Raw genomic sequence first — 25,666 nt, forward strand, 5'->3', positions numbered from 1 at the left:
AACCATCTTTTGACTTCAAAGATATCTTTTTCTTTGCGGTGTCTATCCTACTAGATTTTGTCAAGGATTAAATTATTCATAGAGAAGTAGAAATAAGATGATTAATCATGAGATACAATGACATCTTGGCATTGTGGAGACGAACCAAGATGTATTGTCCTGGGCCGAGTTTTTTGAGAAAAAAAGACAACTGAACAAGAGATAATATTGTACTACATGATATTTAGTCACAAGTAAACATGGCAATCGAATGACCGATTTCTGTTTATTTTTTCTAACTAAAAATTATGAATCCTGCGCCAAAATTATCCTAAAAATTGTTGCATCATAATAAAACGAAGGATAAGGAATGATCAAATCTATATACACATTATAGTGATATTTACTTCTTTTTTTTTTATCTCGTCTTACTCTAAGGTGAAAAAGGATGAAGAAATATTATAACGTAATTACATATGATGATATTATCATGATGAGCAAACAATGAGGAAATTTGGATTGCTCGAAAAAAATACATTATGCTAATAACAGATTATCCATCTAATAAACATATGAAAAGAAAAAAAACATAAATATACAGTATTTTTATTACATAAAATAAGATATACTATGCACGTACATATAACACCCCAGAAATAAAGAATGAATTTCATTGACAACAATGAATATCCAAAGGCATGTCTCCACTTTGTCCCCTCCACCAAACCTTCGCTCTAGTAAATGATGTGACACAGATTATGGGTGGTGTTTTTTTCTTCTCTCACTTTCACCCCCCTTTTTTCTTGTCTAAATATTCTAGGTTGTCATCCACTTCATCTTTCTACTTCTCACAAAGGCGACAATTGAGTTCTTTGCTGCCACGTGTCAACTCATTATCTAGGGCCTCGACTTTGGATAATGAAATAAATCTCGTCTCATCCCCCAATATTATTTCAGTTCCGAGGGAGAAGATTTAGTAACGTTATTTGTGGGGACTGGCGCGTTGTTAGTCATATCTCCAACTATTCATACTAAATTTAATTTTAAATATATAATACTATCTCCGTCTCTGATTAAAAGTCACATTTTTCCATTTTAGTCCGTCCCCAATTAAGAGTCATACTTTATTTTTACAATAACGCAATTCACTCACATTCCACTAACGCAATTCACTCACATTTTATTATAAAATCAATATAAAAAATGAGTTCTACGTTCCACTAACTTTTTCAACCAATTTTTCTTTACATTTTTTAAAACTCGTAACCGGTCAAAGTGTGACTCTTAATCGGAAACGGAGGAAGTATATTATTAAAAAATAATTTTATTCTACTGTTAGTTCATCTCAAATCAGGGGTATAGCTAGCTTATGCGGACATGGAGCAAATGCCTCATCCATTCACTTTATTATATATTTATACATGAACTTATGATTATATACTTCAACCACAGTGAATGCTTCTTCTCGAATATAGTAGTATATAAAATTTTCAAATGTATTTTTTTTTTTTTCACTCGTCCAATAAAACCCTGGTTTCGCTTATGTCTCTAACTATTTACACTAAATTCAAACTAATTTTTAAATATATAACATATATAAAATTAATTTTGTTCTAACTATTTTTATTAAATTCAAATTTTACACCACTTTTAGTACTTCATGTGTTATACTTCCTCCGTCCCACAAAGATAGTCCCACTTTGACCCGACACGGGTTTTAAGAAATGTAATGAAAAATGAGTTGAAAAAGTTGGTGGGATTGGGTCCTACTTTTAAAATATTAGTTTTATAATAAAATGTGAGTAGGAATGAGTTGGTGGAATATGGGGTCCACTATCAAAAATGGTAAAAGTGAAATGGGACAAACTTTGTGGGACGGACGGAAATGAAAAAATAAGACAATCTTTGTGGGACGGAGGGAGTATACAGTAGTAAATTTTTGCAGTAGCTACGTTACTTTATATTTGGTCTTTTTACATATAAAAATGTAAAATTAAGTTTAGATTTGCTATATAATTAGAGAAATTTTGTAAAAAGAAATGAGATTTGATATATAATCGTAATCTTGGAGGGAAATTTGCACGCACGTGGCACACGCAGAGAAAAACAATTGATCGAGTGGTTTTAACTTAATTGATACAGAAAATTAGTGGAATAAACTTTTCTGTAAATATATTTATTTATATATTTGTATTGGAATGGGAGAGGGGGAGGTGGGGTTATGGCCGTGGTGGTGGTGGTGTGAAATAGTGTTGTATGTTTTGGATATAAAAGAAGCATGTGATGCAGCACTGGATATGTCAAACAAATACACTCACCAATGACGATGAAACCAATTGCTTTTTATTGAGGTTGACCTTTGAATACAGATAATATTAAACGGCATACAATAATCTGCTTTTCAGATTTCTGAAGAAATATAATTAAATTTTAAAATAAAATGAAAATGGAAGTTGAAAGAAGTGGTCAAAAGGCAGCATCCCGGTCGTTTCCATGTCCATGTCTTGTCCAACTCTTTTAGTAGGGAGTATCATTTTCAGAATATATATTTTTGAGATATACGAAATTTAGTAGTGCCACTATTTATAGATCCTCAAAAAACCAAATGAGATTATACTAGCACAAAGACATTTTTTTTTAATGTAAAGAGAGTTTAAGTTAGAAGAAATAGAAGATGTAAAACTAAATAAACCCCCTCCGTTCTAAAAAGATGGGCAAATTTGTGAATGACGGAGTTTAATATGTACTATTGCTAAAGTAAGAGAAAAGTGGAAAAAGAAAGAAAGAGAGAGAGAAAAAATAGTGAAAATAGTGTTAGTGAATTATGGGTCAACATTATTAGTGGTGTAATTAGTTAAATTTTTTTATATTTAGACTGGGTCTAATTCTGAGGGACTATCTAAAATGATAAACTAGTACTCCCTCGTCCCACACAAGATGTCCATTTTATTGAGTGTCACGGGAGTGGAAAAGGTATAGAGAGAAAAAAAAATAGTTGAATATTTTAATGAGTAGAGACTAGAGAAGGATTTATTTCCAAATAAAGAAAGAGGACATTTTAAGTAGTACAAACTCATAAGGTGAGGTGGAGATCTTGAACAAAATGGTGGGAGTATATTCTTTTAGGGAGGAAGGAGTGATTTGTATAAAAAATGTTAGGGAGATTCAATCTATAGAACAGAAAAACGGATATCTGAAAGTCGTGATAATCACTTTCAGATCAAATCAATTTCGGTGTTCTACCAAACTTGTTTGATCAGATAAAATTCAGAGAATTCAGAAAATTCATATGTGTATTCGAGATCTTTGAACCAGAAGAATTGATCAGATTTTGAAGAAGACGAACCGGTGCAGCTGCTGATGAAACAGTGCATCCGTTGGGAATATTAACCGAAAATAACTAATTTTCAAAAAGTTTCCGAAATTGCAAATTAGTCCTTTGACTTTCAGAAATTATATTTTCAGATGAATTTCTAATACAGCAACTTCGTTGGAAATAAAAAATTTCCAAGCTGACCTGGGCTCGACCCCAGCCAGGGGCTCCGCCCCTTGGACCCCGCTACTCGGGGGCGCTGCCCCCGGACCCTTGTTCATCTATTAAGGAGCTTCGCCCATAACATCATAATGAATTCAAATAAGCGTGCACTCCGCACCTCCATACTTAAATGATGTATCATTATAAGAGCATCTCCAATGCAAATAGGCCACCGCCCCACTCTACTCCTCACACGAGCCACCGCTCCACTCTACTTCTTACTAATTTATTAAAAAAAAACATTAAAAATATTAGTATTCCTTGAATGTGTGTGCCTATTTAAAAATTACATAATTAAAAAAAATCATAAAAAAAAACATTAAAAAAATACATTATATAATTTTTCAAAAATTAAAAAAAAAATTTAAATAGCGTTGGCCGATCGTTGGCCGATCGACACGCCACAATGGCGGTCAGCGCATCGGCCAGTGACACGCAATCGGCTAGCCTACGCCGAAAATTTGGCCGATTTCCCGCTAGCCTAATCCAATGGTTCGGCTAGCCGACCGGCTAGCGACACGAATCGGCTAGCCGGTTGGCTAGCCGACATTGAAGATGCTCTAACAATAACCGATCAATCAAGTTAATCCAATTACATTAAAATATTAAAAAAAATGAACATTTTCAGTTTCGTTATGGGTATACAACAAATATTTAACTGCATGTAACAAGTTTATGAGATGATTCTATATGAATTATACTATCGTTATATTGTTAGGAAAGTCAACAACACGTAGTTTAATGTTGTCTGATTTAATTAAAAAGGTAGTTTTTGTTAGGATAGTCAACTAACACATTTGTTTTACATTGTCTGATACAATTAAAATTTAAAAGATAGTTAATGGAAATTTAATGATTTACTAGGGGCAACCTTTATTTACATGACTTTGTAGGAGTAATTCTTAAAATATTAAAAAAGACTTAGTAATAAATAAAGGGTGCTCTCAAAATAGGCTAATGGGCTATGGGCCTAAAAATTTTACTATTTTGTAACTTTATCTGTTGAGCCCAATTGTCCAGATCTGCATCGTAGAGAGATGGAAATTACAATGGAAAGTACTCCCTTTGTTTTATTTTTTCTAATAAAGACTGCGTGAACTTTAAGAACAATGTATTAAGGAGCGAGAGAATAAAGAAAGAGAGATGAAGAGAAAATAAAATAAGAAAGATGTTATACTTTTAACGAGCACTAAAATAGAAATGATTCAATTATCTTGGAATTTATCGAAATAGAAAAATGACTAAATTATAGATGGAGTATTGTTTTTGAAGATAATACGTGAAGTAATAAATACAGATAAAATGGAATATTTACACATAAATTATAAATTATTTTTAATAAGTGAAAACATATCCTTAGAGCGTGTGAAGTTCACGCGACAAAGAAGTTTGTGTGAAGTGTATTAGAAAGTGGTGGCGGTGACTGTTGGCCATACACAACATATATGCCTTTTCAGGCGAAGCTCTTACTATATATATATTGCACTCCAACCATACTTGAATTCACTAAAAATCTACCGTCAACCAAACTTTTCTCTCTCTCCCTTTCCCTCTCACACACACAAACATATTTGGTGCTAACCAAATCAAGGCTGTACTAAACCTTTTGAAGGTGTAAACAGTATGGAGGCCGATTTAAAGCCAAGAGCATTAAAGGTTGGTGAAGAAAGCAGTCTTGATTGGAGAGGAAGGCCTTCCAACCCCCTCAAGCATGGAGGCATGAGAGCTGCTGCCTTTGTTCTAGGTACTATATTCATATACAAGAAAATTAAAGTATAGTATTTTGTTGTGATTTTGATATATGTTGTGACATGGAGTAAAAAATGTGCAGGGCTTCAAGGATTTGAGATAATGGCTATAGCTGCAGTTGGGAATAATCTTATAACCTATGTCATAAATGAGATGCACTTTTCCCTCTCCAAATCTGCAAACACAGTCACTAACTTTATTGGAACTATCTTCCTCCTCTCTCTCCTCGGTGGCTACCTTTCCGACTCTTTCCTCGGCTGCTTCTGGACCATCCTCATCTCTTCCTTCCTCGAACTTTCGGTATATATTTAGATTATTATTATTATTATGATATTATCCGCTTTGGTCAAAACCCTCGTGGTTTTATCTTTGAAATAATTTCATACAAATAAAGTATATAAATTGATGCAGGGTTTGATCTTGCTGTCGGTGCAAGCCCATCTGCCCCAACTGAAGCCACCGCGGTGCGACATGCTAAACGACAGTGCACAGTGTGAGGAAGCCAAGGGGTTCCAAGCCCTAATATTCTTCGTGGCCCTTTATTTGGTGGCGTTAGGGAGTGGATGCCTTAAGCCGAACATGATAACTCATGGGGCTGACCAGTTCAACCAAAGGGATGAAAAGCAATCCAAGAAACTATCATCCTACTTCAATGCTGCCTACTTTGCCTTCTCAGTGGGCGAACTCGTAGCCTTGACCCTCCTTGTCTATGTCCAAACCCACTCGGGCATGGACGTAGGGTTTGGGGTCTCGGCAGCCGTCATGGCCATGGGGATCATCACTATGATCTCCGGCACGTTTTTCTACCGGAACAAGCCTCCTCAGGGAAGCGTTTTTACCCCTATTGTACAGGTTCGTTTTTTTTTTAGTTATTTTGCATAATTATTTATGTCACAATTTGCATATAAAGATCAAGAGAAAAAAGAAAAGTAAGAATTCATGCGATTAAGTGATGCACAAAGAAGCATTCATAGTGGCACCAATCTCCCCAGCCATAGGCCATAATAAAGATGCCCTTTAATTAGAAAATGTCCATAGCACCCAATTTTGTCAACTTATTTTATGCATCTAAATGGTTAAATAAACAAACAATTTAAAGACTCGAATTTGAGAGATTTGGCTCGATCATAAATTACTCTTCCACTAGGCCAACGTACGCGCTTATATATTTTTCATGAATTAATTACTTATAAATATCTATGGATCTAGATGTGAGTTAAATAAAAATCGAATTGTTTTACTAATATGAGAACACTTTTATTGAACGTATAGTATAATGTACTCGAGTGAAAATTAAATGCATCATAAGAAAATAACACTCCCTCCAATATTTGAACTTAAAATCTACATTCTTGTAGAAGGAAGATGCATCGAACGTAAGTTTAGATTAATTATATCTAGATATAAGTGTATTGCTTAATAGTGGCGGGAACTGTTTGTCTCTGCTAATTACGAATGCATTTTTGTTGTGTTTAGGCTGATGAAAGATTACATTATCCTCCAACTCAAATAAGGAAAACATAAATATTTTATTAAGTAATCAACCGGTAGTTGAATAACATAATAAGTTCTACTTTATGCAAGTGCTGATTAGTCATTAACGTGTCTAATTATAATACATTAATTCGGATATGTCGGAAGATTTGGCATCTAGCTTCCACCTAGCTAATTAAAATATGGAACAAGTATATAAAACTTTAATACTATATTTTATAATTTCCTTTAAAAATCAATCCAATGTTTTTTCTAGAAAAATAATTTACAATTCGAGCTTTGTTTTTGTTTTAGGTGATTGTGGCTGCAACTTTGAAGAGAAAGCAAGTGTGCCAATCTGATCAGGGCAGCCACTCCATGGAGCCTAGTACTGACAAGCCCATTTCCGACAATGTTCCCAATAGTCAACTGAGCCAAAGATTCAGGTAATTTGATTTATGTATATTTCCCTTTTAAAATCAATTTCAACACGTCACGAATTCGCCACCTTTTTGTTATATATATTGGGATCAATTAAATTATAATTTTAAATGGTACTGTATCATTGCATAGCCGACTATAGGTTATGGTTACCTCAGTGCTGATCAAACTAGATCATATTCTTTATTCCACCAACCAAAATTAAAATAAAGAGCTCCTTTGTCTTTAATTCTTTAAACACTTAATTTTTTATCTACTCCAAAAACCAAAAATAAATGAAGAGTTTATTATGCATTGTTTTCATCAATTTCTGATTTCTAATAAGCTTTGATAGTATTTAAAAAAAAAAAAAAACTCAATATGGTTGTCGTAGTAGTCTAAGACCTCTTTCCTTAAACATGAGGTCAGGGTTTCAATCCCCGCACTCATTTCATAGAAAGAAAAAATTAATTTGTGTGGATGATCCAAAATGAAAAAAACATAACAATTTTTTGTGGACCAGCATCGAAAACTAATTCTTCATGCTTTAGTTTTTTAAAATAATTAGCTAGTGTTGATTCCACCCAATTTATGAATACATAATTATTTATATTTTTTGCAGATTCTTGAATAAGGCCTGCATCAAGAATGAGGAAGAAAGCGGATGGAGAGTGTGCAGGTGGGAGAAAGTGGAACAAGTAAAAATCCTAATCTCAATAACACCAATCTTCCTGTGCACAATCATGTTCAACACCATCCTCGCCCAGCTCCAGACCTTCTCCGTCCAGCAAGCCTCCTCCATGAACACCCGCCTCATTCAATCCTTGGACTTCCACATCCCGCCCGCCTCCCTCCAATCCATCCCGTACCTCCTCCTCCTCCTCCTCGTCCCCCTCTACGACTCCCTCTCCCTCTCCTCCCCCCTCCCCCGCATCGCCGCCGGCCTCCTCCTCTCCACCTTCTCCATGATCTCCGCCGCCCTCGTCGAGCACAAGCGACGCAACACCACTTCCCTCCTCTCTGTGTGGTGGCTGGCGCCGCAGTTTGTGATATTCGGGGTGTCGGAGATGCTGACGGCGGTGGGGCTGCTGGAGTTCTTCTACAAGCAGCCGCTGCCGGCGGGGGGGATGCGGGCCTCGTTGACGGCGATTACTTACTGTTCTTACTCGTTCGGGTTTTTTCTGAGCTCGGTGCTGGTGTCGCTTGTGGATAGAGTGACGGCGTCAGCGTCGGCGGTGGGAGTGGGGTGGCTCACGGATAATAATCTTGATAATGATCGCTTGGATCTGTTTTATTGGCTGCTTGCGCTGCTTAGTTTTCTTAATTTTCTTAATTATTTGTTTTGGTCGAATTGGTATTCCGTTGGCTTCAAACGTGGAGGGAGTGGCGATATTAACGTTGTATGAATTTCAGTTTATCGGAATAAATATTGTAGATATATGTCATATATTGGTTTTTATTTAATACTACTATGTTTTGTTGCATGGAACAAAATGTGTCATCTTAGGAAATCGATCAACCACAATTATAATCGAATCTTTCTGTCTTTGTGTGGGCGGCAATCCCAAAACGAAATCAAAACTAACATCCTCTCGTCACACTATAGGAACTGAAAGTGTGCCTACAAACCCACATTTCTCTGATACCAATTGATGCGAAAACGTATAAAGAATTACTGAACTTAGTGAGTAATTAGAGAAACTTCAGTTTCTTGAAATCGTAAATAATCGAAACAAAGACACCCACTATTTATAAGCGGTTGGAAAATCCTAAGGGCCTAAAAGAAAATAAAACGAAAGCTAAGAAATTAAAAATAAACTCCGAAAAACAGTAATTTATCGATGTTTGACACAGAAAATGTTTCCGGCGTTGTCTACGTCTACTATTTTAGCAGTCGTATTTGTGGGTTCCTTGCTCTAGTGCAACCACTGTTAATTGTTCTGTTAATGCATGCTCAATGAACATAGTGCCGCTACACAATAGCAAAAAGAGTAAACAGAAGAACCATTAATTTCTGGTCACTAGTATTTTTTTTTTCTATGAGAAAGAGATGGCAAAGAAGGCAACTACAAAATCTATGAATAATGATGAGACAAAATGAAAGATGACACACATCGTTCTCATTTTCTTAATATGAATGATTTACCTTTTTTCACAGAAAAAAAAAAACATGTCTCAACCATGTGCCCCACTTTGTATATCCTCCAACCACCAATTTTTTTGATGCTACTGTGTTGCCTAAAAGATGAGCATGAATGGCCCTTCCATTGCAAAATCAATATAACCTTTTTTCTTGCTTTTAGAATTAGCTTTCTCGATCCATCTTGCATTGTTGGGTTATATTGATGATAACTTACCCTACTTTACCATGTATGGGAGGTTCTGTAAGGGTAAAATGCTACATGCTGCTTCTTATCTCATTAATACACATGTATTGCGAGAAATTTTACTATCAACTACTTTCGAAAACACATCATTTGTGACAACGGATAAGGTTATCCACAGCACACATCTATTATAAGTTCCTTAGTTCGGCCTCATAGCTAAGGATGGGTCGGTACGGCCAAAATTCAATATAAATAAAAACCATATCTTTAGCTTATTGAAATTTCCAATATATTGAAATTCAATGTATTGCATTTGGTATGGCCAAATTCAATACTGATATCGTATTGCTTTTATTATTTTCCATTTACTATGTCTGCATCCACGATCTACCCATCCCAATTCAATATATAAATCTGTTGAACACACCAAAATGTGCCCTCTTAATAAATATGCATACCAACTTACTCCTATTTTGTTTCTTTCTTAATTCTTTCATAGTTGGTGGTTGTCATGAACAAAATTTCGTTAGTAAGCATTGAAAGATGCACACAAACAAAAAAAGTGGATTATCGGTGAATATCCATTTGTCATTGCTAATAGTTTGGAGAATGGTATTAATGCATAAGTACACTGTACACGTTTCTTTCATTTGAGTCATTGGTCGTAACTGGAAAACAGAAAGAGCAAAATTTAATTGAACGTACTTGCAATGAAATGAGGGCAGTGAGAATTTTCGAGATAAATTTCTTGGTTTTGTAGTCAATGGATAATAAAGTACTTGTATCATTTACTAATGGACAGAAAATGAAAATAGAATAATTCATGATCTTTTAATCTTTCCTCTTCTAATGCAAAATAATTGAAAACTATCACTAATTTACATAGCACCAGCCAAAATAACAGAGAGAAGATTTAATGGTGAAAAATCGAGGATATGTCATTCTGGGTCAATGATCCTAATACCAGATAAATACCCAGACATCACGATGAGATCACTTCTTTACATAATTTAGCCTCACATGTTGGCATTTGCATAAACAGTGTGTAGTACAACCCTCTGATCAGTATCACAGGCTCATCGATGTCTGCAAGGCTCATCGGATGTAGCAATGTCATTCATTCCGGATGGATGAGTATTTCTCAGATAATGTCTTGGACTTGCCAATTTCATTCATAAGATTCTTAAACTTGTGACTACAATCTCCTCCACTGCAAATGAACAAAAAACCAGGGCGTAAAAGAGTTAAAATATCAAGCTTTTATCAACACATTATCTTCTAGATATTTTCACTAATATAGGAAATTGTGAATCTGAAACATTATTTACAGACAAAGCAAGATGAATCATCAGAAGATGCTTCATAAGATCAGATACATTGGGAAATGTAAATTAGTGGGTATCTTTTTGTGGATGGAATGTCGTATATTGTGAAACTAATAAATACTTCACATGTATAACAAGAAGCATATGGATCCCATCTCCCGAATCAACCACTTAGTGAATTACAAATCATGGGCATCTTGTTATCCAGAGTTTTAAATCAAGTAAATATTAGACATCCATAGTTTTAAATCAAGTAAACAGTAGACATTGATAATCTCTCACTTAGCAATCCAAACAAAGCCTCAAAGTGCATCACAATTAGTATAGAAGGTATGGGGCCCGAAAGAAAAAAAAAATCTCATAAACAGGATAGATTTTCTCTCCCTTAGACTTCTACTGGAGAAGAGATGGCATAAAAAATACACCTAACATGAAAAATTGCAGTGACAGAGCAGAGCAGAATGCATAGGATTTTGTGGAGAGTTCAAAGAAAAAGCAAAAGCATGCCATCACCTCATCTAGAAAGATCAAGAATTTGTAACTTATGTTGGATTTCTTATCATCTTGGACAATGAGTATGACCAGAGTTCAGGGGAATGTAAAAAAAGAATATTCCTTTTGAGATATAAATATACCTTATTCGGTTTAAAGATGCGATCGCTCGAAGGGCACTTCGGATCATGTCTTCATTACGATCTACTTCTTGTTTGACCGCATCTTGCTTGGGCCTAAAATTGATGGTCTTCTGGAGAGGATCCACCAATGAATCCAATACTGGAAGTCCATGTAAATTACATTATAATGTATAAAACGTACTCGTATAAGAGCAGGAAGTAAATATTAGAATATTCTGAAAATATATAGTAATAAATGGGCATACCTGCCAAAACAGCAGATGGGCACTTATCAGCCAACTTTGAAAGGATAAGATGGCAAGGCATTTTAACATCATAATGATCTACAAACAATGAAAAGGTATGAGATTTGAAACTCAATTGTCACTTGTTTGGCACATATAACAACCAACGGAAGTGCAGAGACCAAGGAGAAGATGATTGGTGCTTCAAATGTTTGCTTACCATCTAAACCAGATAAGAGGTATGGTACTAAAAACGAAGATGGGTTGACTTGATCAAGGCAACTTTCTAACAAAGTGTCCACACATTCAAAAGCAGCTTTCCTCAATTCAAGCCCATCATCTACTGTGTGCTTGAAAGGGCCAAGATCTACTGTCCGGATCAATTCTTTCTGCAAAGAGAAATTTCAGAATAATACTTTATAAGTTCCTATTTCCAAATATTATGCTGCTGCTATAGGCAAATAAAGTGATAACAAAATGTGGGGTGTTACATTTAAGCAAGCCAAAAAAGAGAGAAAATGTTTTGCTTGAGAAGAATCGACAACATCATGAATAGTTATAAGGCAGAAAACCATATAGCATGCATGAATTCAGGAGAAAAACTCCAATTGTAGAAGAAAATTCCAAATGCTTTGACAAAAAGAAAACTTACAGTTCATGGTAGAATTAGATTTAGAACATATTTTCAACTCAAGTCAGAATGTTTGAATGTGAAGCAAGAGATCACATTATTAGCAATTTCTCAAGCCGGTCTTTATTTAAGACCCTTACAACAGAATGTTTAAACATGACATAATAGAATCCATTCTGAGTAATTCCTAAAAAGCCATCCAAGAATTACTTGGTTTCTTTAGTCAAGAAGCTTACAGATAGACAGCTTACATCTAACATCCATAAGATTTGGAGGGGCCTGTATGCCATTAAATTCAAGGATTAATCGTAGTTTATGGCCTGACCTTTGGGTCAAGTTGCAAAAATGGCCCAATCCTCACAAATCTCAGAAGGGAAACCTGACCTTATTCAAAATGTTGCAATTATGGCCCAGGCCTGCATTTCCTGGCTTAATATTCTGATGTGGAAGCCCCAAACTCGATGCCGTGTTAAATTTAAAACAGATTCGGGCCTCCCATAATTTTGAGCCTAAAATTTAGGCATGGGTCATATTGCAACTTCTCCTAAAGTCACGATTTGTTTTGATAATTATGAAGGTCGGGTCGTTTGGTTATTTGGCCCAAGGTCAGGCCATGAAGTAACCCTTAATTCAATGAATGCAATATACTTCAACCAGAAGAGTGTAGTCGGAACAATTGAAAGGAACTTGCTTCATAATAGTATTACATAAGTAAAAGGAGGCAATTTAAAATCGCATCCATTATAAAGAATAGTTTCCATTTTAAGGCTGACATGATAAAAGGTAACAATATACAGCCATGCCAAATAGAATCATTTGCTTATTTAAGAAAAGTGTTGATTGGTTTAAGACAAGCATCTTAGAATATGAACACACTCCTGGTCAACGGGAATGCATCTGATAGCATTTGGAAGGTACATTATCTATGATTGTGAGTTATACTGAAGCACTTACCTTTATTACTGTTTGATCATAGAGGAGTGGCAATAGCTCTGGTAACAGCGACTTTATCAGGTTTGGTTTATTATGAGCAGCAGTACTCAGGGCCAAAACAGCAGCACGTCTCACATGCTGCATATAGACCAATAAACCGTGAAAATTTGCATTTATGGTCAAGGATCTTCAAATGAGGTATTTAAAATGCAATTCCTTCTCCTAACCAAAACATTGGGAAAACTGATGACTCTTAAAATTTATTCAAAGTGGGTTTCTGACAATTACCCGGTCTTGATCCTTGATAAGCATCAAGAAAGTAGAAATCTCTGGGTACAGAATCTCGTCAATTTTCTCCTGCCGCTCAACTATAGAATATTTCACTGCTATAACAACAGTTGCCCGGGTGAATGCAGCAGGACTGGATGTCCTCTCCTGCAAGAATATTTCAAGTATATTACTCAATGCAAGAAATATCAGGTGTATTATGCTTATAGAAAAGCTCAAAAGCACATTACTTCTTTTTAGTAGATACCTTAAGAGCAGGAACAAGTTTACCAGGCTCAATAAGAGCAATTTTCCCCAGGCACTCAGCCACCACATTGCGAACACCCTCTTCGTCACTTTCACAGTGGTTAAATAGCAATTTAGTGATCTTGTCAACACTGGAATCATCAAATTCAGCTTTATCTACAGATTGTCTCACGATGACCTATAAGAAGGTGAGTGTTTATCAAGTTCAAGTATGACTAAATAATCAGAAGACACTAGTATCTCTTAAATGCATGGATCTAAGAGGAACACACCTCCTTCAGAGAATGGAGCAACAGATACTGCTTCTTTTGCTGATTATCAATTTTGTCCAAGATGAAAGGCAAATATTTAGGCAGATTCCCGACTGCAATGTTTCCCAGGGCATAAGATGCAGCGGATTTTATTTCTTCAAATGGCGACTGGAAAGACTCAATAACAATGTTCTCTATGTGGTCATGAGAACTTAAATCTTTTCTCCTGCCAATTTCTCCCAAGCACAGCAAGGAGAGATGTTGCTTGGCCTATGAGAAATAACGGCAAAACCATAAGAGCACTGGATATATGCCATATAACCAAAACTTTATTGTGCAATAAGGATTGAACAAATGAACTTCATGAGCTTACAGAACCATAAGATATGGCGGAAAAAACAATACAACATATAGAATGCAAAGAAAAAGGAAAAATAATTTCTAAATCACAAAGGAAGATTGTGCCCTTTGTGTATTTACCTTCAACATGTAAGTGCCATACAAGAAATAGTACAGAATTATTGAAAGCATGTAAGGCTTTTTGTATTTACTTTCAACATGTTCACAACATCTGTGATCTGTCCCACAGTCAACAGGCACAAGCTGCCAAGTATTATATCCATTATCCAACAATCCAGTCTTACATATAATATGTAATTGTTTCTTTTACATTGGCCATAATAATATATCTTAGAACCTGCCTTATTAACTATTCTAATAGCAAATAAAAATATTTTAGGACCAGACTCAGTTATAGTTCAATAAAGTTCTCGTGACATCAAAGATCTGAAGAAGGTTCCAGACTCAAGCAAATACTTACAGCATGGGTGAGCCAGTTTGTTTAGTTAGGGTTTGTAATAAATGTACAAGTTTATGCCATGGGCATAAGTTTGAGCACAACATTCATCAAGATAATGCCTACTTCAGAACTAATAGTAACTTATAAATAGAGCTTCAGAGAAAATTAAGGTGTAGACAAAACCAGATTTGCATACAGAGTTGGTACTGCTATCAGCTTTTAAGATGTCTGTAAGCATGTTAACTGTAGAGGAACACTTTTTGTCGCCAGCAGATAGACAGAGAACAGCCACACATTGAGCAATTGAGAATAAAGCCTGTTTCGCAACAGCACCAGCCTGGGCAGATGGTTTGGCAGCAGAAAGAAGAGAATCAAGCAGTACATCAAAGCTTGTGTTGGCCGAGTAAACCAGCGCAGTGAAGAAATTTCGTAGTGCCTGTGATTTTCCAAAAGACAGAGTAAAAGAGAATCAAACTTTTTATAAGGCTATAACATGTATTAATCAATGAAATATAAAATTACTAATTAGTACCAGAAGGGCCTGGCCCTGGAGCAGAGAGCTTCTAATTAAAGTCAGAGCTTGTGGCAGAACTTTATTTCGGACAGTCAGACCGACAGTCGGACCAGATCTTTTGTCAGCCATTAATGTGCAACACAATTCCAATGCAAGAGCAGCCATATGCAAGTCTGAGTCACTGAAAAGAAAAAAAAGGTAGAATCAAGATTTACAAATGGAAACTTATCTCGTTAACAAAAAAAAAAAAAGCCAGCAATAGTTTGGTGCATTGACAATAGATCAAATATTGTTAAACCTGATCAGAGTTGAAAGCTCAGCAACAATGACTTCATAAGCAGCTGAACCAATTTTGTCGCCATATCCTACAATAAGTGTGTTCAGTGTCCCAAGTGTAGCCTGTCTTAGCGCTCGATTGGCCTATTCAAGTAGAACAATCAAAACAGCTCGGTTTACACCATATGGAAAAATTCACTTGAAAGGGAAGAGTAGTAGGTTATACCTTTCTTAGAAATGCAGTCAACTCAGAAATTACATGCTCTAAAACACACGATAGGTCAATGTGCAGAGGAGAAGCAGCAATGACAGCAAATGCCTGGAAAAAAAATAGAATAAGGGTATGGCGATTTACAAATGAAACAGTAAACCAAATGTAACGTGTCATTCAAAATGATTCATATATGTTTAGTTGATAATACTCCACTGCTTAAACAAACAGAAGAAGTCCTTACAGCTAGGTGATGCAACATAAATAATGTTCATGCAGTTTATGGGTTCACCATTCACCCATTGGACTAAGTGGCAGATGAGATGATAGAGTAACCAAAGTCATGTTACAATTTGATGCATATCAATCTCCAGTCACTAAATAGCTATCAGCACTATTCCTCATTTCTTCTTAGGTTCATTTGTGCGCAGTTTGTTACCAAAGGCATCATGCATCCATGTGCATTTCTCATAGAGAAGCTGGTGGACACACACACATTATATTCATACATTTAAGTAAACAAAACACCATCCCAGTCATGGACCACATGCAGGCAGCTTCTTGTGTACCCAATAACCAATAACGCCACCCATTTCCTCAGTCACCATACTCCATCTCTGGGGCGTTAATTAACATTTTGGGCATAGAAGGTATGTTTGCTAGATGGCTAGACCCATGTAACATAAAGAAACATCCAGCTAAGAATACAAAGTTTGTCCAATAATGAAAAGTTGTGCATAGTTGTATATAAAAGAAAAAAAAAATCATAAAATGTTATATAAATCAAAATCCATTAAATGTACCCAATAACCAATAACACCACCCATTTCTCAGTCATCATACTCCATCTTTGGGAAGTTGATTAAAATTTTGGAGATAGAAGGATTAGTTTGCTAGACCCACATAACATAAAGGAACATCCAACTCAGAATACAAAGTTTGTCCAATAATGAAAACTTGCACATAGTTGTATATAAAAGAAAAAAAAAATTAGTGTTATATAAATCAAAATCCATTAAATGACTAACCTTGACAGCTGTAAGACGAGTAATCTCATTTCCCATTCGATCAACAAGCACAGGGAGGCATGAAGGTAGCTCTGCCCCGAGATGATCACCAAATGTAGAAACCACAAGTCCCATGCAAGAAATTGCACATTCTTTCACTTCCTGCAAAGGATAGGAGTAAGACATGATAATAGAAAGAGCACAGGATATAGCTGCAAGACTGTTGCTAACCTGATCCTGATCTTGATTGGTCAAACGTGACATGATAGCAGCATATATAGGATGGACATAGGGTTTAAAATCAAAATCAAATACCTGGACAAAAAGATAAAAATTACATTTTCAGAGGTAAATACTCCTAACAAGTAAGCTATAGGTTCAAATGTTCAAATGATAAGAAGAAAACCTCAATATCTGGTCGCACGACACGAACAAGTTCTCCACATACTCTTAATGCCTCTGCTGTAACTTTATAATACCGTTCACCAACAGAAGATATGATTGGAGCAGATATTGCCTAAGAAAACAGGCACAGATACTCAGTACAGAACTATGACAATATTTCATAGAATTAGAACATTTTCAAATTCATGAACATCAACCATACAATTATTTTAAAGGAATAATACAAAATGAATGATAAAATCATTACAGCCAAAGTATTTATCTAATTAGGCAGAAAATAGGAGAACTTTTTTCAGCCTGATATTAAAGCTCACCAAACTTTATATCAGCACAGAACTAAATGAAAGAATCAAAGCCTCGAGACCCAAGATTCAGGCAAGAAAGCTAAACAGGTCCTGTTACCCCCTGATATATCGTTAAACATTCAGTATAGAGGTCTGTGCTCTTAATATTAACTAGTAAGTACTACAGGAGTGATTTTCCATTGTATGGCATCTCTCTCATCAAGTGAAGTTCCAGCACAATCCTCGCCAAACATCCATAAACATTGAGAAATGCAACATGTATATAAACCAGAATAAAAATATAAATACAGAAAACCAGACCTCCTGGAAACAATAAAAGGATTAAAAAAACAAACGTTATTGTGCCATGACAAGCATTAAGTGTTAAATATCATTTATAGCATCCTTTGTTTGTATGCATAAAAAGCTATAACTCGAAATTGACTAACAAGTCCATTACCCTTAAGGGATTAAAAATGTAAGTTCCCCAAAGTATTAATAATAAAAATAGACGTACTAATCTGATTCTGAAGAAAACAAAAAACTAAACAAAAAATAATTGTGTTGTGACATTCATGTAACAAATAGTTGAGGAACTATATAAATCAGTGACCAACTTGATTAGACAGTACCTTGATGTACGGATGAAAAACAGGAGCATGTGAGGCCAACACTAATCTAGTAAAAACAAGAGCTTCAATCTTTAAATTTGAGGTAGAAGATTTGTCCTGTCGAAGAGGTAAATGCATAATATATAATCAAAGTTCTAGGAAAACATGAAATAATGAAACTCAAAACATGAAAGGGAAAAACAGAAAAAATCTTACACAAAGTGCTTTCTCAATTCCAGGCGTCAGAGATCCAATATGGTCTGCAAGGCAATCAGGCAAAACTATCACCAGTTCTTTCAAAACAGAGAAAGCTCCAACCTGCAGAACAACCTAAGTTATGAACTCCCAGTGCTCAAGATTCTGCATACCACACAGTATCTTGTAATTTATTCTACCTTTGTCTTGATAGATTTCTCACGTAACTGTTTATTTACAGATCGAACAATCTTTGCCACCTCTTGCTTCAATAGATATCTAGGACTGCATAATGTTGCAATAATAGAAAGAATAAACAAATTCCGATCAGCAAATGCGGACAACGGCAGTGTATTTTGCTCCATGGATGGAGCATCATTATATTACTATACAGAAAAGAAGAAACACATTGAGAATATTGGCAATTTTGGTTAGTAATTGCCACAAGTGGATGATGAGCATCTAATAGATACTAGAAAAGTTTATGCTAAGTCCTACCCCAGCTATGATCTTTTTTGTTTGTTTTTTTTTTCCAGATATATAATCAACATGCAGGAGACCAGTGGTTTGACAAACATGAAATCAAAATATTCAACATACTACTAACAATATGAAGTCAGTATGTATAAGAGAAAATAAAAGCACTATGCAACATAATTCGTTTAATCGCCTTATGTACAAACAGAAGCTCATCAAATTCTATGAGCAATAAACTAATAAATGGGATTTAATACACAACAGAAGAAAATCCAAGCAACCAAGAAGGAAATATACACTTGCCTTGATTCATCAAAATCTGTCTGGCCTTTTGTAACATTTCCTGTTTGTCTTAGTAATTCAATGAACGTATTGAAGATATCCATCTACAGCATAATCCATTAGATAAAAGAAGAAGAAGAAGAAGAAGAAGAAGAAGAAGAAGAAGAAGAAGAAGAAGAAGCAGCCTCACTGTCGCACATACACAATATAATTAATACCTTGACATTCTCTTCCCTTTCTTTAAACCTATCAATCAACTTTGGACAAGCCTGAAATGAGTAGGGTTACAAACTCAGTTCTTCATACAGCTTATCCGTGAGTGAAAGAAACAATAGATGCAGAGAACAAAAGAAAGGACTTATCTTGCATATCGAAAAAACATCGATTGACCATCATGTCTAGTTGTCTACATTTCTCACATTCCATATTAACAGAAAAGGAAAATCTCTCATCCATGAATACCAAGAAATAGATGCTTAACCTTAAGGTAGTTATATCATATGCTTGATTTTAGAAAGAATTCAGTTACAGTGTATATAGTAGTACCACAAGCTTTGACCAGTTATTAGATCAAAAAGGGCTAACTGAGGGCACGATCAAATATTGTATACATAATAAACATGGCTCTGGCACATGAGTCTTCCTTAACATGAATGCCTTGGTTTGTTATATCTTCAGCTATTAAAATTTGTGTCATGTGATAAAAACCAATAAGAAGCTCAACTCTTTCTTAATGATCAACCAAAAGGGTTTTAAATCCATGATTCCATGCCCTCCCCCAAATAAACTTTTGTAGAAAATATCCGCTGCAGTTACTACGTTGGCATTCTACTTGCATGCATTTCATCAGAAAGTAGAACAAGAACTTATAGAAAGAACACTCTCTCGTGACATTCATCTTTTAGAGTAGAGTAGAACCAAAGAGTTGTATATTGTGTGTATCTCGTTAGTTTTTCGAATTTTGCCAGCTGGCCCAGCTCACACAAAGCTTCATATCTTTTTGTGCCATTTATTTTGGAAAAAAGTTCTAAGATCTCATGACATATATCAATTGGTCTCTCTTGAATGATAATACTCCCTCCGTCCCGTAAAAATATGGACACTTACCTTTTCCGTCCTTCCATAAAAATAGCTATTTCCATTTATGGAAAGTTCTCCCCAACTCCACTAGGGGCCACCATTAAACACTAATAATAATGTGGGTAATGTGGGTCCTACCATCCACTAACACTATTTTAACTACCCTTCTCCTCTTCTCTCTTACTTTACGAATTATGCATTAATTCTCATGCCGTCCCAAATGTCCTTATTTTTATGGGATGGAGGGAGTATATAATAGCCAAAGTGGGGACAAAAGTAAGCAATATAAAACCTCCAGGGACAAGTTACAGTTCTAGTGGGGACAAAAATATAGGTACAGGTACTGACAATCATGCATAACGATTTCCATGTGAATGCTGTCATGAGTATGATATTCAAAACCAATTTATGTAGCCAAAGCATACAGGTCTTTCAGTTCTGAGAATCTCAATGCGAGCCACTTAACTGTAAAACCCTCCATGTTACAGCAAGTGGCAGGGATGAAAAACTGATAGACTGTATACCTCTTCATATAGTCTTGAAAGCATCTCAGGCCGAGAAACAATTAAAGCAGCTAAACATTTGGCAGCAGCTCTCCGCACTTTCCAGCTTACATCTTCATCATCAGTGTACTCATTAGCACTATCACTACAAGCATAAAATAACCATGAGAACATATTTTCTCGAGCATAATTTCACAGACAATAAATATTAAAACATACTCATCTTCCTCCTCCACATAACTCTCGTCATCTGTGTCTTCTTCCATGTTATCAGTAAAATTTGGATCATGACTCAGAAATTCCAAAGTAAGATGTAAGATTTGGTCACAGTAGGAAGAGATATCCCTGGGACACCTAAGTAGAAAACTCTCTAATGCCTACATCAGAACATATACGATGCCTTAAAGGAAAAATGCAACAAAGAAGTGGGAGAATAAATTAATAAAATAGTAATAAAAAAATAAAAATAAAACAAGAATAAACAAAGTACCTGCAAGCTATACTCACGAAGCTCTTCGTCATTCTCTGATGCATTATTACAGTAGTTAATTAGAATAGGAACAGCGTCTCCGAGGTGTGGACCAAAACGATAGCCAACAGCACGGCTTCATAACAAAAAAATCCAAAGATCATTCACTATGAGACACCTCATAAATCAGTAGCATGTTTACAAAAGTCACATATTGAAATACAATGATACTACATTTTAGGAAATATCTATGGAATTTCTAATTAAGAACAGAAAATTTCCTCTAAAAATCAGTCTGCTTTTCAGTTTAACTTCATTACCAAGTAGACTTGTTCCAAATAAAATAGTCCAACATAAGGATTCAACAACTGCCACTTTACTATACCATCCTAGAATGAACATGTGCACAATTAAATTTTTTCCAATCCCAGTAAACCAAAGCATCTATATCCAACCTAGCTAATAGTAATGGATCAGACTAACAGTCCAACGCTGTATGAGTATTAAACTGTCAATTAATTCATTCACTTCTACAATGTAGCATGTAGTAAAGGAACAACCCTGAAGAATTAGTTTATTAATCCACTAGAACTGAGCAGATTTTCACCTAGAGATGAGCTATTGCAACTAGAACTTTGCTCCTAAACTGCACTTGAAACAGTAATGTAACTTGATGAACATAGTATAGTAGATATGTTGTGCCAGCAAAGTTATATAACATAGTATAGTAGATATGTTGTGCCAGCAAAGTTATATAGACGCATGTAACAATAAAAAGAGAGAGAGAGAGAGAACTGCTCAACAACTTACCTCAACGCCCCAATCATTTGAATATCTGTACGAGTAAGTTCTGATTTTGTTGTTTGGTTTTTCAAAAGCAGGATGATTTCAACTGTAGCCTTTGCCAGCAAATCATCCGACAAGCTTGAAGCCAGTGATGCTGCAACAGAAGTTTTACATTACACCATCTCAAGGAATTATGAGGTCATTTGAGAATACGAAACAAAATGGTACATTGTTCTAGAGTACACTAGGATCAGTAACCTTACCAATGCATGAAACAGCCTTCTTTCTCACACTGGCCTGATTGGTGTTCAACTGGGGCAAAAGTGCACTCAGCAGCACCTCATGATCGGATGCCATTAGATTGCCATATTTGTGTAAAACATCACACAAAATATCAAGGCATTCACATTTGATTTCTGTGCCCATCGCCTAGAGAAAGAAATAAAATAAGTTTAATTGGAAAGAGAAAATAAAAGGCACGTCTCGTGTTGCTGTAAATTTGTAATAAGACATAAAAAATACAACACAATTAAACCGTTGATTTGATTGTTCGAACACTTCAAAGCTTTATAACTAGTTTTTTAATTCAAGAACTTCATTTAATTTTCTCAGAATTCTAGTGCATTTTATAAAGGAGAGTAGCTACTCTACTTTGCAATAGTCAGATGGTAAACCTAATAAAACTTAATTCGTCTAGATGAATCCAAAACATATTAGAAAAATCAGGTTAATAGCATCCACATAGTCTATAGAGAAAAAACCAGAAAGACATGAATCTGCTTTAAAGTGCTGCAAGAATTGCACAACCTCATAGTCTAGATAATTTTCATCTACTTTTTAAGTTTTAACTCATATAGACAAATATGATATTTTTAGTGATGAGATTCTTACTAGTGGAGCATGACCAATCATGCTACTTATACCCATACTGAACCTTTGAAGCTCCTCTGGACTCCTGAACAACTACCTCATCATAAGCTTAGCCTAATTGAAAGGAGTACCATTTAATGTTTAATATCTTCAGCAGTTTCCCCCTGGTGTGAACATCGTCATTTAACACGTACTCCCTCCGTCCCATTAGAAGTGAAACATTTGTTTTTCAGCACGAGATTTTATGTCGTGTTGTTTTGTGAGTTAATGAGGAGAGAATAAAGTAAGAGATATGAAAAAGTTCAGATGATGTTGTTTCCATTTTTAGGAAACGTTTTATTTTTAATGGGACAACCCAAAAAGGAAAACGTTTCATTTTTAATGGGCCAGAGGGAGTAATATTTTAAACATATCCTAATGTTTAACATGAGCAGAAACTTCGATATCTAAACCTTTTTTTACTTCAAGAAGCTTCACCACACAAAAGGTGATCTTTTATAGGTCACTTACCCTTTGGTCAGGGTCAGTTTCATTGAAAATTTGGAATATAAAACCAACCATTAAAGGAAGTCATGAACAAAAACCTCTGTTATCATCTGAAGCAAAATCAATTAAGTTTCAAGAGTAATGATGCCATATCGCTCCGGCAGAGATAGTTTCTACATATTCTACTAACTCACAAAATTGAAATGACAGGACAAGCTTAGTATAGGTACTAGTTTAGTTTGCTTTAGAAGGTATTTGGCTAGTCAAGTAGAAGGAAAAACTGAAAGAAATATATATCACACTGACCTGTGTGACTATTCCTCGTATCAACTTGGGAGAAATGGATACAAGAACAGATTGTGCAACAGTTGCATTAGGAACTTCAGCAACAATTGTCTTAACAGCAATGCTGGCAATGTCACGATTTTGCTCTTTCCCATTGAGCAATTTATCACAAAGCTTATTAGTCATCTCAAGAACCTGCTGCTCGTGGATTTTTTTCACCAAGGGAACAAGGCTAGGAATTTACAGAAACATAACAATATATAATTAGATTATAGTTCACCAGCATAGCATACAACTATAACTTCTGGATCTACTTTTCCATCTCCATGCAGATAAGTCAGTTCATATAATAGTTTGGCAACCTTTTGAAAGAACTCCTCTATATCATGGAAGTAGTCCTGAAAGCTCATTCTTCACAAACAGATGTATCACTCACATGGTTGTGTTGCCAAGTAAACACATTTAACTATGCGTAGCTAACGATACAGCATCTACTTTACCTATCCAGTACAATTCAACCATTCTAATTCATGCAATATAAAAGTAGAACTAAAACTTAGAAGCTACTGTATACATGGAAATTTTATCATCTGCAAGAGTGTAAATGGGTACTGAAGAAAATCATTTGAAGTAATATAAAATTCACAACAATTTAAGCAGAGAAAAAATCAATAAAAAAAATTAAGAAGCAAATACAAAACACAGTGAATTAAGCAAGCAGTGGGATCAGACCACTTGACAGCTAATCCGGAAACATCGCCTGCTGCATCATCGAGTTGCTGAATGACAATGTTAGAAAGCTTCGCTTCGAGATCAACATCGAGTTTAAACCCTTCTTTGTTCAACTCGTTAAGCAAATCAGAAGTTGCCATGTATCTGTAGTCCTTATCCTTACCAGTCATCTGCATTGCGTTGCACCCCCAAAATCATTCAAAATATCAATCAATCACATCCTGCCTGCCATACACGGCAGAGGGGGAAAAAAAAGTGGACGAAATCAGCAATGAGGTGTGTTTACCTTTTCCAATATTCCAGTTAGGGCTAAGTTCGCCATGTTTGCAGGGCGATTGTAATCAATTTAGAGCGGCCGCGCACTTGAAATAGAGGGGATCCCCCGGCGAAGAAGCTAGCAGATGGCTAGGGTTCCGGAATGATAAGCGTTTTAACGCGGCGGTGATTTTGAGAGAGAAACATGCACCGAGATGGAGTGTAGAGTGTAGAGTGTGGACGGCGAGGGCTTCGGAATTCAATGGAGTGAAGAAAGCAGAGGATGAAAAGACTTTCCGTTCCTTCACCTGAGTCTGAGTTGCAATGTAATTTCTGTTTTCTTAATCATCTAATTGCAATTTTGGAAAAAGGTTTCATATGCATATCAGATAGTGCCTAGCAGGAGTACATCATATCAGAGCATTTTAATATAGACGAATATTATAGTATGTAGATTGTTAAGAATCAATTATCTCGATGAGAGATGTCATGAAAACATACTCCATTTATATAAGACAATTATATTAACTTACTATTTATTTTATATATTGAATTTGGATTATTATAACATTGCAATGAATATTAGTATTATATTGCAAATCGGCAAAGATAGTACTTGAATTACCTTTTTTTATTTGTATTTTTTGTGTTAACATGTACCATTAGAATTTTGTTAAAATCACAATAAAACAAAAAAAAAATTAATAATTTAAATGAAGAGAATCATATAAATTTAAAGTTGTTTAAATAAACTAGGAAATATAAAAATGATGTGTCACAACATTTAATATAGCAATGAGATTTTATTTGTTGAGTGTGCTTTAATAAGCGAGAGGTGAGTGTTCGGTCATTTGTTGAGCGCTTTGATGAGCGACAGCTGAGCACCGTCATCTCGTTTTTATTTGTATGCTACTCCCTTTATCCATCAAAAACGTCGTTTTTATGAGCGATAGGTAAGCGTTCAGCCATTTGTTGAGCGCGCTTTAATGAGCGATAGGTGAGCGCCGCCACTTTTTTTTATTATTATTCTACTCCTTTTGTCCATCAATAAACATCTCATTATGTCATTTCGTTCACCAATAAATGTCACATTGTTTTTTAGTACTTTTAGTAGTGAACCTAT

The 25,666-nt window shown here is 35.4% G+C and overlaps 2 protein-coding genes across 2 annotated transcripts; one reads left to right on the top strand and one right to left on the bottom strand.

Annotated features, from left to right (window-relative positions):
• Positions 1–5,031: 5,031 nt before the first annotated feature.
• Positions 5,032–8,601, top strand: LOC125224408 (protein NRT1/ PTR FAMILY 4.3-like). The gene is made up of 5 exons (XM_048127804.2): positions 5,032–5,258; positions 5,346–5,563; positions 5,675–6,115; positions 7,052–7,182; positions 7,779–8,601. Exons 1-5 carry the CDS (start codon positions 5,138–5,140, stop codon positions 8,560–8,562), a joined length of 1,695 nt encoding a protein of 564 aa, XP_047983761.2. The 5' UTR covers positions 5,032–5,137; the 3' UTR covers positions 8,563–8,601.
• Positions 8,602–10,251: 1,650 nt separating this feature from the next.
• Positions 10,252–24,931, bottom strand: LOC125221883 (cullin-associated NEDD8-dissociated protein 1-like). The gene is made up of 28 exons (XM_048124195.2): positions 24,575–24,931; positions 24,289–24,458; positions 23,578–23,788; positions 22,179–22,344; positions 21,940–22,069; positions 21,151–21,265; positions 20,880–21,037; positions 20,682–20,805; positions 19,296–19,346; positions 19,099–19,181; positions 18,519–18,603; positions 18,340–18,441; positions 18,145–18,240; positions 17,230–17,340; positions 17,055–17,138; positions 16,845–16,985; positions 15,832–15,924; positions 15,628–15,749; positions 15,348–15,510; positions 15,012–15,251; positions 14,038–14,286; positions 13,767–13,943; positions 13,520–13,666; positions 13,253–13,369; positions 11,888–12,056; positions 11,689–11,766; positions 11,444–11,582; positions 10,252–10,693 (listed from the first exon to the last, which is right to left on the bottom strand). The coding sequence occupies exons 1-28, from the start codon at positions 24,608–24,610 to the stop codon at positions 10,597–10,599; spliced, it is 3,654 nt and encodes a 1,217-aa protein (XP_047980152.2). The 5' UTR covers positions 24,611–24,931; the 3' UTR covers positions 10,252–10,596.
• Positions 24,932–25,666: the final 735 nt, after the last annotated feature.

Source organism: Salvia hispanica, chromosome 1 (genome assembly GCF_029641045.1).
Source record: "Salvia hispanica isolate PSC_SH4W2 chromosome 1, Shi_PSC_v1, whole genome shotgun sequence".
In the NCBI taxonomy this organism is placed as follows: Eukaryota; Viridiplantae; Streptophyta; class Magnoliopsida; order Lamiales; family Lamiaceae; genus Salvia; species Salvia hispanica.